Below are 16,835 nucleotides of genomic sequence, written 5' to 3'. Positions count from 1 at the left end.
CCCACCCACTGATCCCTAAAGAATCATTACCAGTTTACAGTACCGCTGTTACTGAGTCTCCCCAAATGACTCTGAAGGCCTGGGGTACAGTCCCTTCCTCTCAACATACAGCCAAAAGCCCCTGACACTGAAACTCAGAGGACGGCATAAGCAAATCTTTGTTCCAAGGCTCATTAGTGAATTTGCCGTGGCTGTTGGCTGACTGAGAGGCGATTTGGATGCTCTGCTAATTGACTCTCTTCCCCATGCCGGGATTGGTCTAGAACAGCTTCCATTCAGGGATTCTCCAAAGCCAATCACCCCTGTATTTGGAGAGCTCCCCGTCTCTAATGCAAAATCCCTCGAAGGATTCTGTAAACGGGAACATCCCGGTTCCTTGTTTGGTTTACATATAAAGCTTCCTCTAGAACATGGCTGGAGTCTGCTAATCCATAGAGGATGCACTTACTGTACAAACCCTGATGAGCATGTGGACACCTACTCAACATCAGAGACAAGCAGAGCAGTCTGCTTGAAATCCACAACCCTTAGAGACCACCAGCCTTCTTGAAAATACCTAATGTGTCAAAAGAGTTCAACTTATGGATTCAAGTTAAGCTCTGTTCTTTTCTATGAAGGGAGACAGACGTTACAAGAGGTGAGATGAATTTAAATGGCAGTTTGTGTGGTTGTTGTGCCCTTGTTTGCAGTCTGTGGATGAAAACAAGGTAGACTGGCACAGTGATTTAGGTTAACACATCTTTACTTCACCATGAAACGGTCTTTTTGTGCACTTTAATGTCTCAGGAGTGATGTGCTGGCAAATGTGCATCCAACTCTCTTCCCCCCTCTGTGATCCATTCTATTCAGGCACCTTGGGGAATTTAGTGGGTGTATTTGTGTCAGGGGGAGCACACATTATCATCAAAATGGAGATTGGAGAGCAGTCGCTGTGGAAAGTTTAACAGTAAATACAATACTCCCTTCACAAACACACACACAGGCTGTCATTAATCCTGCCTAATCAAGCCTGGGTCCCCAATGGGAGGTGGAGGGGGTGGGGGAAGGGGTGTGGTTAGTTGAAGGGGCAGGGGCATGCCAGCTGGTGTAGCGGCACCTGACAGTGACTCGCTAGGCCATCTGTCCAGCAGCTATGCCCCGCCCCTAACTAACTATGGCCCCGTCACTCCCAGATTCCTCACATCTTAGACAGGTGTAACAGGGAAACAGAAATAGGAATGCCTCACAGAAAGAACAGAGAGAGAGAGAGAGAGAGAGTCAGCCTGACATCTCTGATGTTGAAATTATTCTTGTCTACCTATTAATATTCACTGTTATACCTCTCTTAATTCAAGACTCGTAATTTAAAATAAAAAAAATCTCTGTAGGATGTAACAGGAGCTCCAGACCCATTAATAATGGATACAGAACGGAAAAATGAAACTTTAATTCGTCATTTTTCTCGCTCGCATTCAGTTTCTCCTGCTCTATTCATTCTTGTTACAATTCATTGTAGGAGAAATATAAATGTAATGCAATAATCCTGATAGTCCCATAAATGTTAAGTTCATGTGGCATTTCAGTTTCATATTTTGAGGTATGCGATTATTCATCAGCCCTCACCAGTAGCAGAGACCGGTGAACTTAATCAATGGCGACATAAAACATAAACAGCCTACAGTCGTGATGTGAATCTGGTCACCATAACTCCAATGCTTCATAAGTAATGAGGTGTCATAGCTCGATGGTAATTTTTCACCCTTAGTCAGTTCACCGTTAGAAATTCAACATTTCCATAAATGTTGGCCTTGCTTTGCAGTGACGTTTCCCAATAAATAAATAAATAAATAAATAAAGGCTCCATTTCCACAACAATGAAGAAGAGGTTTAGCCAGCTGGCAAATCTGTTGTATGTATCATCGCGAGTCGTCAGATACTGTCAGTAGTGTGTATGAGCGAGAGAGTGTGTGTGAGAGAGCGAGAGTGGAAAGCGTCTGGCTTTGCTTAAATATTCATTTTCTTTAACACCACATGTTGTTTTCTCTCTCTTCTGACAGGAGCTTTGAACAGCTCCATCTGCATAGCTCGTACAGATTTTTACACTTCTTTTTTACTAGGATGCACAGAATCCAAGCTTATTTATTAAAGATTGCTAACTTTCCCTTCTAAAGCTGTCATCTGCATTTGTTATGAGTTATTAAACATAATTATTCTCCTGTTGTTGAGAAGGGTGCAGCTGTTTAACAGCACAAAAAAATGTCATCTAGATCTGGCCTAGATTCGCTCAGAAGAGCAAGCAAAGCTGTGTCCAAAAAGCAGTTGTCAGCCTCCAACGACACTGTCAGTTGTCCTGGTCTTTCGGGTGATTCCGTCAGGACTGATCATGCAAGGCTGCATTATTTTTCTTCTCATTCTCTCTCTCTCTCTCTCTCTCGTTCCGTAGGTGTTTCTCTAGGTCTGATCACTTGGCTCTGCACATGAAGAGGCACATCTGAGGAGGTGGAGAGATGGAGTGAATGAAGGAGAGAGAGAGAGAGAGAGAGATGGAGAGAGTGATGAGGAACAAGCAGGTCTGAGAAGAACATCTACGTTGGTGTCAGAGAGCAGAATCCAGAGGAGGCCTCCAATGGAGAATTTGAAAGAGAAGGAAGGCACTTATGGGGTCAAAAAAACGGTGCTCTCTAGAGGAACAGACCAAACAAGATGGGATATTACACAGACAGAGCTGTTGCATCTTTTTCAATGACACATACTTCTGGACAGGCCACAAATCTTGTCTTTTTCTTTCCCTTCCATCAGCAGATTAGCCATGCCTTACCAAGCTTATGCTTGGAAGTCAGACACTGCCAAACAATTTTGCTGATCCAGTTATGGGACATTTGCTGTCTTCTTTCATTCTTTTCTGTACAGTAAACCACTAATTGCTTGGGAGAAGAGATTGTACACACAGAACAGACAAACGCACCATCACAAAGGACTTTCTGATGTAGAATCCTTACGCTCCCACGCATACTATCACCCTTTTTTTCCGCTTAACCAAGGACATATCGTAATTCTCAATCTATATCCATTTCTTGTACAGCAGCCTATCCACATATAAAAAAGACCGTATTGCCAAACAGCCTGGAGAGAGACCAGTCGGAACTCTTTGGCCAAAACTAATACTCACATTGGCTGAACCCTTGGAAAGGCTTTAAGGATTGAGGCCGGTGACCCCAAGCAAGTAAGGACTTGTTATTCACTTCACTCTTGACTTCTTGGGGAGGAGTTCGCTTCTCTCTCACCTTCATGCCTGCCACCTCGAAGGCAAACAAGACGATGCGCAGCGACACTTTCTTGCCTTTTGTTTTTAAAAGACAGTGTTAAAAAGAAAAGAAAAAAAAAAAAGCAAGACGGTTTGTTTTTTTGTTTTTTTGTCTGAACTGAAATGTCTTAAAAAAAAAACAAAAAAAAAAAACAACTTTTGCTTTGAATACACAAATGTGGTGAATGTGCACATATGGGGACTGGGAACAAAGCGCTCTACTCCCCCCATATGCACAAGGTTCAACTCAAAAGCTGCTATCTAGCACTGACAGCAAAGAGTTGAAATGACAAAAAAAAAAAAGAAAGAAAGAAAGAAAGAAAGAAAAAAAAAGCAAAAGACAAAAATACAAAACCTGAAAAAGGAACGGCATTGTTGCCCCCCCCCCCACCCCCCAAAAAATAAAAAGAGAAAGCCTTCTGTTTTTTCATTTTGTTTTTGTTTTTGTTTTTTAATTTGCTTTTCTTTTCTTCTTTCTGTGCCACAATCCTAAAAGTACACAAACTCTGGCATAACCCCTGGCGTCAGCTTCGAAAACTTCCTGAAGTGACGCCCTTAACACTGGAAATGTTCCTTGGCCTTCTGTGGATACTGGCACCCATCTGAGAACCTCATCCTCAGGGGTAGGGATGAAGCTGAGAGGATCAGGGCACTGGTGGGCAAGGCATTTGGACTCATGGACCGAGGATGCTTGCCTGCAACATAATCCCAAATGAACACAGTAGAATCAGCCCACAGGAACTTTCCTGTTTCGTATCCATTGTCTGCACTGACTTTTTCAATGTTACCTGTGCTCTTTTTTTACAGACAAAGAAAAAAAAACGGTAAAAAAAAACAACAAAAATAACATAAGGACAAAAAAAAATGTCAACAAAAAAAAAATACATCTCTCATAAACACAGACACACAAACACACACCAGAACACAAACAACAGTTTCTTTGCTTGTGGCTCTTTTTTTTTTCCTGAGATCAAGCTGGAAAAAAAAAACATGCGAAAATAATTGTCGAGTTAATGAACAGAGCTAAAAACAAAACACTGCATGGCAGCCTCTTTCAAACACAAACACATGCGCGCTTGCACACACACACACACACACACACACACATACGCAAACACGCACACGCGCACACACACACACACACACACCCACACACACACACAGACTCACAAAACAGATTGCTTCCCCGGCATTGTTTATTCTGCTCTAAAATCTTCACAGGAGGATTTTAGAAATTCTTGTTTTGAAGAAGGATTTCATTCCGTCCGGAGACAGGCTTTGTGGTGAGAAATTAAGTCATTCACACAATCTAGGAATCATATTGAATAGGGCCTAAGCCTCTCTGTATGTTAACAATCAGTTTCTGCATCATGGGGACAAGATATAAGCCAGTGTCTCCGAGAGCATGAAGCCTGACATGACCTCACAATCAGGGCGTTACCCCTACCATCCACCCTCAGCACCAACCCATACTACAGCCTAAAAAAAAAAAAAAAAACAACAAAAAAAAAAGTAGATGTACCCTTTCTGCCTCACGTTTTCTTTCTAAATGGTTGCCGAGGGTAAGGTGAGAGATTCAAAGCCATTATTTACCAGCGGGAATGTGTACTAGCTGTCCGAGACCCTCTTAAATGATCCCAGAGCAGCTCTCAGGGGAACAGTGCACCTTAATTGATACCAAAAACCTTCCGTGTGTAACTGCCCTAGTGTCGGGGGAGGGGAGGCTCAGGCACTGTAGTGCACCTATGTGAAGCCTGCTGGCAGCAGCTCTTCAATACACATACACTCAATATGAGTCATTTCACCTCCAACACAACAGCAACTTGAAAGCAGACTAATGCCAGCTTCACTTTTCATTTCAGCTTTAGTTTCACATCATACATCTTCTGCCCTTAAAAAAAAATAAATCATTCAATTAGGCTACTATCACCGGTGAAGTGCAAAATCTTGCTAGATTTGATCATATTGAGGAATGACTCACTTCAGGCCCCTTCCTAAGTACAATCAGTTTGTGTTTAGCGGCACTTTCCACAATGAGGCAACACATGTGTTTACTGTTGTGTGAGTAACATTAATATAATCAACTTGGGAAACATTGCTACATCTTCAAATTAGCATAGTGAAAACACTATACACTTCCTAACTTTTTTTTTTTTTTTTTTTTTGTATGCTGCAAATTGTGAGGAGCAACAAGATATCACATCCATCAGTGACTACGTGTACATGCACAGAACGATGCAGTTATCGGCAGTAGTGCGATCAAGATAATCGTTTAAGATGTTTATGATGCGTAAAATGATTCATGTATAGACACTTTTACATCTGATTGATGCAAAATTTGTTTAACTTGTTAGAGGAAATGTGCCCCAGATAATTAATTTGTAATTTATTGTGTGTGCTGATCCGCCACCTTTTCCAAGCATAGCCGAATGTCGCACGCCATCGTTTAATTCCCTCTTGTTGAGCTCGGGCGTTCTGCTTTAACACAACTGGGGCATCCGCTTGGTTTTGCTTGCAAACACTTTGAAAAGAACACGATGGGGCAAATGAGCTCATCAGTGATATTCACGGTTACTACGGTTCCAGCCCGACCACACTGAGAAATTAAACTTTTAAAAATGATGAAATATATTCCTAGAGCAATGCACTGCGTTGCAGGTTCAAAAGTCATGCTAAACACACACAAGTCAAGTAAAAGTTCCGATTTTTTGTTTGTTTTTTTTTACATTGACTTGGTCCTCTCTATAATGCACGTAACGTTATAGTAGTTTACGTATTTTAATGTGATGGTGTTTATTATGATTATGATCAAAAATGATTTTAGTCACGTTTAAACGAGTGTGGTGTTTGCATAATTTTCTGCTCAAACTATTGCCATAGTCGCATTGAAGCTGCATTACTGCTGTGCATGTAAACGTCGCCAGTGTGGCCTCCTCACACATTCCGCCCCGTGGTTCATCAAGAACACACAGGAGATCATGGACAGATAGAAAGATCTCACTCAGCATTACTTAAAAACACAATTTCCTTTGCAGTTATCTGTCATGGAAACATTTTTTTTTCTCATCTACTTCAGTCTCCCACAACTCTGACTATCATTAGACTGTCAGGTAATAAACATTTCCGCCGGAGTACTGTTTGATAACCTGTCACCTCAGTGTGGGACAGAGAAGTAAAGCAAGGACTATAAAACTAAGGGGAAAAAAATACATTTTTATGTGCTTATAACTACAGAAAGTTAAGGCACATAAAAAGCTTGGCATAAACCCATATAAACCCATGTTTTGCTTACAGGAATGTGAAATATCTTGAATTGTATTGGCTGTCCTCTAAGAATAACCACATTAATGTCAAATCATTCAAGTCTCATAGATTTGCAGTTAGTTTGATCACACACACCTCCTTCCTTTGAATCCTCTCTCCCTTTCTCACCCTCTGAATTACAGCAGTGACCCATGCACAATCAACTGCAGGACCACTGAATGCACACTTTCACTTTGCCCAAAGACTTACACATTGCTGGGTGTTTAATATAGAGAGAGAGAGAGAAAGAGCAAAGAGAGATGTTAGTTTAAATTCTATTATGAAATTTCTATTCTACCCCTCCCCTCTGCACCATGCCCCAATATGATTCCCATTTTTTCCCCTTTTCTTTTTTTTGTTTTTTTTTGTTTGTTTTTTTTTGTGTGTGTCTGAGGTTCAGTGTGGCCATAGTCAAGCTCATGGACATAATTTTCAAGATGCCTAACTTATGGCAAAATACACCCTAGCAGTTCTGTATTAGTGAATTAGTCACATTGGCTTAGCTGAGTACATATTGCACATAGTACACTGAAATCAGATATTTCATTAAGTCATGCCTGAGATGAATGGAGTCTTTGTGAGGTCATAGTTGACTGTTGCCTACAACAATGCAATGCAAAACATTTCAAAACCATAAATGAAATATGGCATCAGAGATCTAAAATGAATAGTTCATTCAAATATCATAGTTCTTGCAATACTCTGTGTATGTTTTGCTGAACTGGTAATTCAATTAATCATGCATTGTAGTCTCAGTAAATCAACTCTGAAATTCTAAATTCAAACAAAGTATGAATCGTATGAATGAAGTTTGTCTCTCAAGATATCTTCTTGATTGTTACAGTGGAAACAATTCTCTGAACTACTCATTTAAGTTCTCTACTTGTTCAGTGCTTTCATTTACACCAAGTTCTTAGCTTCAGTGAAGGTTTTTAGCAACGTTTTTTTTTTTTTTTATGCTCACAAAAGGGTAACAACAATCAAATCTGAACTTGGGAGGTTGTTTAGTTGATGGGATGATTCTTACTTGTTAATGTCTCAGCATTCAGTCATTTGACTAAGGAGTCATCCAGGTCCCATGACTTGTACAACTTTTCATCAGATTTTTACACATTCTTGTGCTTAGTTTCAATACCTACTACTTCACAACTTAACGTACACATTCAGCGTGTACCCCTAGCATAGTCTGTTAAAGCACTCTTCTGTCAAATGTCCACATAACATGTTGTGACACTTCAAGGTGCAACCATCACAAGAACGTAAGAGCAAAGACAATTCTTGGCAAATGAAATCAAACTAGACAGTTCTTGAAATCAAACTAGACAGTTTTAAGAGGGAAATTCACTCTTCTTAATCTATAGGCCCATTATTTCCTGTTACCCTTGTGCAATTACATATTCAGAGTGATTTTTTTCTGACATTTGCTGCATCAATAGACCAATATTTACCAATGTTTTGTGTTGTTTACATTTTGAAATCCAGTTGGTATATCAATGCAAGACTTCTAAGAACAGACTGAGTAAAAGTAGTTTTTTCCAGTCTTAAAGACCAGTGGTAAAATATCTCATCCTGTCTCCTGTATGAATAAAGACAGTATCAAGCAGATTGCACTCAATATTGCTCTTTTTTTATAAAAAAAAAAATCTCTGAATTCAGAGTCAAAATATCCATCATCGTAAGTCCATTGTAGGTCATTGCTGAAAATGAGCATTTTTAAATGAAAAAAAGGCCTACAAACAAAACTAAAATTCCAAGTGATTTAAAGATGACTTTCACTTGGAACTAAAATTCCTAATGAAAGTTATTTTTAACTGAAGCCGAGGTAGGTTAGGCAAGGCTTGTGTCATTGTGGTTTAGGTTTTATGTCATTGTAGTCTAACATGCTCCCGGTTCTTGGGTTATAATTGCACTTTGAAGTGAATCTGTATCTGCTGTGTCTGTCCATACTTGGTGTGTCGGTATATATGGGATTCACCTGGTGTCTCATTTCTTTCTATCTCTCCTCATTCTTTTTCCTCTCACTCAAACCCAGCCCTTGCGTCATGAGGATCACAGCCAAATATGCAATCAGAACCCAAGCATACAGGCAGATCCTCTGGTGAACCATCAACTCCTGCCCCACTGTACTGAGTCAAAGATTTTGATTTTCATCTCGTGCTTTTGTAAACAGCTTGGCTATCAGATGGATGCAGCTAAGACCTTTCATTTGTGATCATCTCCATCAGTCAGGTCATTTGACGAAGGAGCCATGCTTCCAGTGACAGACTTCAGTCAGCATGCCTTCTCTTACCAATGCCTCTTCTTTGGCCACATTCTACCGTGGCGTTGGTGGCCAACTGCCGTGTGATAAAGCAGGTTCAGCCAGAGTCAAGCCAGACTAGGCCACACTCTACCGTGGCTTTCGTGGCCAACCTCCGTGTGATAAAGCAGGTTCAGCCAGAGACAAGCCAGAGTGCAGTTACAGTGCCATCTTTTACATGTGTGATTGTGGGCAGGGCAACTTTTAGCCTTGTGCATGGCATAGATATCATTTTAGGCTAAGCAGGGCCCTCCCCCTCATCCAAACTCAGTTCTACCATGCTATGCCCTCCCTACCTTACCTCCTCTACCCCCCCCCCCCCCCAACAATCCCATCTTTAAGTCATTATCACACTCACTCTCTCTTGGTTTTTCTGTTCAGTTCTTGATCCATTTTTTAACCTTGTTTTTTTTTTGTTGTTGTTGTTTCTTTTTTGTTTGTTTGTTTGTTTGTTTTAATTTCTGTACAAAGTGTTCAAATATTATTATTTGTATTATATAATGTTAGTACGGTAATGTTCTTTATTAAGGAAGAAGAAAAAATTTATTTTTGTTACTGGTCTGTTTCATAATTCTTTTTTAAATTGGTATTGTAAGATATCTATGCAAGAACTGTTCAGTGGAGCATTTTTATTTAAGAATGTAATATGTGTAATAAATGGTAGAATCTGATAAATCTGGCTTGATGTGTGTGATTTTATACCGCAATGAAAAAAATACAGAATATCAGAAATGACAGGTGAAGAAAAAAAAAAAATGACTGTCTTTTCATCCTTTGACAGGGCTCTTTCAAAGAGCCCAAACTCATTATGAAACTATTTGACCTTTTTTTAACAATAAGCAATACACGACAACAATGGCTCCCAGTGACTTCTATTGTGTAAGGCGATGTATTGTTCCAAACAGTGGGGAGGCTGTGGAATTGTGTTTGCTCTCTGCTACAAAACCAGTTTTTACTCTCTGCATGACTGGCAATTTTATGTTTTTATTACAAATTAGGATGCTTATGAATTTCTATGACCCTCCCATAACTGTCTCTTAGGAGCACTTTTTGCATCACGTGCATTCATTAAGATGGTTACTAGCTTGTCAATGCCTAAGCCACCATTTTAGAGGCTTGTACCCGTGACTTCCAGATTAAAAAGGGGTAATCAAATAGCTAATGGTTAATTAAAATGCCATAATGAGGAAGAGAGGGCCTTATATGCCATTATCAGTTCTGTAAATGTCTTCCAGGAACTGATTTTCTCCATCAGGTTTCTCAGTCAGAGCCAACGCTCTTAATTGAAATAAGAGCCCTCATCAACTAGCTTCATCATGCTGCCCTCACAGTTAGTCTTATCTTCCTGCAAAGCTGGGATGCTCAAACCTTTTGGCATGTTTCTTTGAAAAGAAAACCGTGGTAATTCGCAAGTCAAAAAGAAAACAAATAAAGCACATTGCAAATCATTTGTAAATCCTTAGTGTATCACAATGACTAGTACAAGGGATGTGCCCCTAAAAGTGCCCGAAACAGCAAAATTACAGCTGGGAGAAGGCCAGTGGAGGAGGTGACTTTGAGCCAAGAACAGTTTGATGTCAGTTTGTTTTACAGATTACCTTATTGCAATTTTTCCCCAATCTGATAGATTAAATCTTCAGCTGCCCTTAATCTTAGATACAGCAGCATCAAAGCCCTTCTCCTTTTCCTTCTGCATTTGTGCACATTGTTCTATTATTCTGAATAAGGTGGTGGCATAGCTCACATCATCATGACGACGAAAGCTGTTTCTTTTTAATCACAGTGACGATTTTATTGTAAATAAGGCAACTTACAGTCTGGTTCTCTCTTAGAGAGGTTTTATTCTACCATTTAATTAGCAAAGTACCACTGTTGTTAAATAATTTCTTTTTTTTGTTGTTTTTTTAACCTATTTCGTCAGTTAGCACCCTGATGTCATGAATGGCAAACAGTATGGTGGGCAAAACAAAATTTAATGTCCACAACACGCTTTGTGATACTCTGCCCAAAAGATCTGCATCACAGATGCTGTCTCAGCCCTTGCTCTAATGACTTTCAACCATATCACTATATTAAACCCAGTGCAAGCTGGGGTACGACTCCCAGCTAAAAGAAATATTTTAGCCTTCTCTCCAGAGAACCATGTCAGCTACTTAATGTGCATTTCCAACCCCCTTCAGTGACAGGCATACTCTTCTCCCGTTTGTACTGGAGGGGTGGCAGGAGGCGCATCCATCCTTGCCACGTTTATTAACGTAATATGCCCCCGTGCCCTTGTGAAAGGAAACAATGGTGCTAAAATTAGTGTGTTGATTAAATGTAAATTACGATGCTGATGTGATTATTGCTTTAATAGGGCTAAATCCTGTAACTGATGCTGATTAACAGAAAGGTCATTTAATTAAACAGGAGATACCAGCTGATAGTACGCAATTTACAAGGCAGACAAGACTGACTTGGGAGAATGAAATGTTTGTATAAATATTTTGCTATCTTGGTTCCCCTGACTGTAGTGTTGTAAACACTGATAGGTGTTTTTATCACTGAAAATTTTCATATTGGGGTTTATGAAAATAGAATAACAAAAAGGAGGAGGCTAAATAATAAATAACCCACGAGCAAGTTAATTCTTGCCATTCATCACAAAATTAATTAAGAAAACAAATTCTATTTCAGAGTAGTTCCCATTCAAAAAAAAAAAAAAAAACACACATAAACTTCAGAAAATATTTTAATTGTGTTTGGACAAAAACTAAGACAAATATAGTGTGTTGTTTCCACAAATAATTTATTGGCACAATAGTACAACTGCCTAATATGCACAGTAGACAAATTTGGGGGGGGGGGGGGGGGGGGGGGGGCAGTAGCCTATTTTAAATTCCAGAGCTAACAACTCCAGCCCCAGACAGACAGAAAAAGTTTGTTGACATTATTTTTCAAATTTACTTGGTTGTTACTTATGTATTTATATAGCTCAAATACCAGCATGCCTCTGATAAAAAATAGTGCTACAGCAACAGGGTAGCTTGAAATAAAGAACGGAAGTCTTCAGGGAATAACATTTACTACTCTGTTGGGATTTGTGCAGGGGGAAGCTGGGTAAACCAGGAAGTTTCTTGACACAGGAAAAGCCCTCTTTCCTGACATATGGGAAACAGGAACTGTAAGGGAAAATGGTAGTTTAATTATTGAGTGCTCCATCACTACTCCAAACATCACCCAAGATCCTTGTGTACAGTGACTGTTCTGCTGCCCCATTCACTGACTTTGTTTGCTTAAAAATACACCTGACATACACTGACATACCTTTCTACCTATCTACACAAAAGGAGGAGAAAGAGGGAGGGGAAAGAGACTAAAACCTCCGTCCAATCCAAACTGACCTCCTTCCTCTGTCTCTCTAAGAATGGCAGGAAGGGAAGCACATTTCAGTCAGAAGAATTCAATACTGTAAACATTTGTCTATCCACACACACGCACGCACACACACACGCACACACACACAAACACAGAGAAAGAGAGAGAGAGAGAGAGACACACTTACACTTGCAGGGTAACACACCTAAACACATAGTGCCTCTTCAATCCAAAATGCCCAGCCAAACAGAAAGGCAAAATCAATACCTCTTGGGCTGTCCAGATGTAGGGCAGTAATTGATACAGCTCACATTTACAGTCTTAAAAAACTCTCTCTGTACATGTTTATTCTGAGTCCTGCACATACATCAAAATGAAAGGTAACTGTTTATATATGAATTGAGCAGGACAGATGAAGCAGATGAAACCAGTGTTCATATCCCACTACATCATCTAACAGTACACTTCAACATTTAACAGACACTCTCATTTCCAGGCAAAGATGACTATGTTTCTAAAGCAGGAACAGAAAACAGCAAAATACCAAGTCAGAATGAATCACATTGACTCTCTTTTTTTCTGCCCCTTTGCACCTCAGAGTCTCTGTCCTTTTTTTTTCTCCTGGTGACAGACAACTGCATGATTGGGATGCCAATCACATCTATCTAATAACAAGTTGTCATAGATCACTAGAGTAATCATAGACTTAAGTTCTGTGGAAATAAACTTTTGGTTAAATTAAATTTTTGGTAATAAAAAGCTTAAAAACTCAGCCTTTGGGTTTATCTCTATGTAATTGTGATGTTATCTTCTCTCCCATGCTGAACAATGACCTTATGAGACAGCAGTGTTATCAACCATGACTGCTTTGAAAATCCACTCATCCATCAGCAGCAGTGATATCAGTGCATGGGACTACATAATTTCCAAGAGGCCCGAGCACTGTCATGTTTTCTGGTAGTGATGCCGTGGATTGAATGCACTTGGGATGTCCTCTTACAAGTATGAAGCAAACAATCATTCGTAAATATTAGCTCATACCAAAGCAGCAGTTATCCTACAAGAAAACAGACAGATTAGGAAGCTTTTCACGACAAACTATATAGCAGCGCTTTCCATGACTTTTGCCTCATCTCTAAAAGTATTAACAGTTAAATGGCACAATACATGTTACACTGAATGCTCTGAGTACTGGAGGTTGTCAGAATGATGTGGACTGACTTTGCTGCTCCACATGGGCTCAACTATGTGTTAGCAGCAATGCAGTAGTAATACTAATAATATGCATATATAATATGCACAGCTCAGTAATAACTATGCACACACACACACACATACACACATTTATTATACATGCATATTATTAGTATTACTACTGTATTGCTAACACATAGTTGAGTCCATGTGGAGCAGCAAAGTCAGTCTACATCATTCTGACAACCTCCAGCACTCAGAGCACTCAGTGTAATATACATATATATATATATATATATATATATATATATATATATATATATATATATATATATACACGCGCACATGCACTGGCCTGTAGTAAAAGCACTGATTAGGTTTGTACTTGAATGCATTTACGAACCAAACTGTCCATCAACTTCAAGTTCCGCCAAACTAAGGTACTGACGATGGTTTCTTGACAGGCGAGCTAACAGAAATCCAGCCTATCTAACGAAGTGCGATGACAGTTACATTTTACAGATACATTGTTCAAACATGTCAGTGGCTTCTCAAGAAACCAAAACATTTTGAAAACAGACTTCTCATTTTATGTTGCAATCATGACAACCAAATTGTGAGTTGTTAGCTTTAGGCCATGGACAATTTTCACTGCACAAACTAAAGATTTTTGGCTGAGCCTATGAGGAAAAAGGGAGGGCCCGGTACACTCTGGCTTGAGCACAGTGTTGCCCATACCCCCAGTATCTCAAATGGTCTTTCTTCTATGGATGGTTTGTGAAGCATGTTTGAACTGCTCCAGTGATCATCGTTGTGCGTTAACTTGTGTGATTACGCACAAAGTAAAAATTCAAAGTCTGGAGGAGGCTTTGCCAAATATTTGACTGTGCCGTGTACAGCTCTCATGCAGAGAGTTGTAAAAAAATTCCTCTCAAGTATGTATTCAAACTGAGGTCGAATATTTTAAATGTGCTTTTAAGAGGAATTAATAGCCTGGCATTTTTTGAACATGTTAAAGGCCTAGGTTCTTGATTCCCTGTCAAACAGTGAGAATAAAGCCCATAAAATTAGATTTAGAATTCATTTTGACAAAGCTTATTCACCTTAAATTCAATGAGGTGACAGTATTGCCTCGTCCTTCTTGTGGAAAAGCATAATACTACACATTTTAGAATTCTCCCTACATTTTGAGTTAATTAACATGCCCTTGGTTATTAGAAGGATATATGTTAGAGCAGAGAGAAACTTTAAATGCGTTGCAGTGTGAGACGTCAAGAGCAGGATTAAAAAACACTGACCTATGATATTTGTTTGCAATATTTAGACATCCCATTACTCATTTACCAAGCGCATAACAAACGTGTGATTGACATCTGAAGTGGTCAATCAGCAGAAGAAAAATAATAGATTCTGAAAGATAAGTGCAAATAGAGAGCCAGGGATATGAAAAGAGCCACAGCTTGTTCAGTGATGGGGGAACATGATTTTTTAAGACAGTCCCTGGATGGATGCACACTGAGATGGAAAAAGAAAAACAAGAGGCTGCCAGTCGAGATAAGACACATGGTCCCCATCCAGATCTGTGTGTGTTTTTGCTTTGAATTATTCAAGGTCTACACTCCAGCCAAGTGTGAGATAAAGCCTCCAAATGATGGGAAGGTGTGCTAAGCAATCAGCAGATAGCGATTTTAACACCAGTATTGGCTATTTGAATACTGCCGGTCAGCAATACCACAGAGACACCATTATGGTAGATGTAAATGGATTGAACGAAATGGTTCAGATACAATCTAAAACAAATATGAATTTAGAAAGATACACTAGAACATGTTGCCTTGGGGTGTGTTGGTTCTGGGGAAATTCAACAAACAACAGTATGAAGTGCTTGAAAGTATATTTCACAATTTTGAGGTTTTTAAAAAAAAAAACTCCTGCTGTGTAGCTGTTTATAAGTATGTGGGGTTTTTTATATTTAGTTTTCAGTTATCGGTGCAAACAGTGCACATTTTAACATCTCATTTCAAGCCATGAACTGGATGTGATTTAACGTGATCTCTGACCTGGTCTTGTCAGGAAATGCCAAGTCTCTCTGGTATGGCAAACAGCTTTTAGTGAGGAAGTTCATACTAAAAAACAGATGACAGGATGTGAGAGCTAAACTGAAGAGAAGGAGGATTTACAAAAATAAGACTTTGTGACTGCATATTTGTACAACCTCTTAAGCAACTGTCAGAAAGTGATAAGTCAGATGAGTGTGTATCACTGTGTGCATTGTCTAGAGCTCCTTAACTACCCACTGTAATTGCTTCACTTATCTTAGTCTGCTTATCCGGATACGCATTGAAAGGATTTAGCTAAAGCCCCTGGCAAAAAGGTGACCCCCAAGCAAACCTATAACCTCCTGGTGTCTTGACTTGTGAACGTAGAGTAAACAGAAGCGCTTTTGGGTTGAATGTCCAGGTGTCTGTAAAGCTGTGATATCAGAGCAATTCTTTTTTGGCAAAGCAAAGAAAGAGTTGCATAATGGGCTTCCTCAAGATTCTGTTTGGAACAATGTGCTTTTATCTTCTATCCAGCTCCAGCTAAAACCATAAGGCAAACAAAAAAAACAAAAAAAACAAAAAAAAAGAGGGGAAATAACGTGTTTTTCCCTCATTCTTATCGGGTCAACAGTGGAGAGAGGAAGAGGAAGAACAGAGTGACACACAGCAGTGGTGACAAACACACGTGCTTCCTCTTTCTCAAGGTCTGAATGTATTGTTCAGGACCATTTGGTTGCTCCTGCTGCCACAGGTGTAGAGTAAAGGGGGTGAGGGGACTGTGATTTTTTTTTCTTCTTCTTCCTCTCTGTCTCTTTTCTAAGTTATAGGACCACCTACACAAGGAGGCAGTTGGTGGTTACGCTGAAGCAAAAAGAAAAAAAAAAAATGAAAGAAATTGTTAACAACAGTAGTAGTAGTTTTTGCTACCTTTGTCTGTTATAACTCAAATCTATTCAAAGAAAGAAATTCCTCTTAATAAATAAACAATAAAAGGAGTTGTTTGTTGAAATGTAAGTGTTTATAAACTTCCTTCTTTTGCTGTAAGTGTTTGTCACATTTCATTAGACTACTCTATTCCACACTGAAAAAAGGAATGTAGAAAGATATTAAAGAGAAGAGCTACAGCTAAATGTAGCCGTGTGACCAGACGAATGCCCTTTGAGTTGCCTAAGAGTGACTTTTGTCTGTTAACATACAGCTCTGCAGTGGGAGAGAGCCACCCTGACAGATCGTCAAACCTAACCGCCAGCACTTCTATGACAGCTGGCCTGGTTTCCATTCTCTTTCTCTCTAGCTCTGTCTCACCCATTCTCTCTCTCTCTCTCTTTCTCTCTCTCTGTCTCACACACGCACACAC

At 39.5% G+C, this 16,835-nt stretch overlaps 1 protein-coding gene across 1 annotated transcript in view; it reads left to right on the top strand.

Moving 5' to 3' along the window:
• The window catches only part of klf7b (Kruppel like factor 7b), a 34,690-nt gene extending 31,951 nt beyond the window's left edge, over positions 1–2,739 (top strand). The window contains exon 4 of the mRNA XM_030786809.1: positions 2,423–2,739. Within this exon, the coding sequence (XP_030642669.1) occupies positions 2,423–2,474 (52 nt within the window). The 3' untranslated portion in view covers positions 2,475–2,739. The remainder of the gene's footprint in view (positions 1–2,422) is intronic.
• The last annotated feature ends 14,096 nt before the right edge of the window (positions 2,740–16,835 follow it).

This window comes from Chanos chanos, chromosome 10 (genome assembly GCF_902362185.1).
Source record: "Chanos chanos chromosome 10, fChaCha1.1, whole genome shotgun sequence".
NCBI classification, from domain to species: domain Eukaryota; kingdom Metazoa; phylum Chordata; class Actinopteri; order Gonorynchiformes; family Chanidae; genus Chanos; species Chanos chanos.
This window is presented reverse-complemented; position numbering and strand designations above follow the sequence as displayed.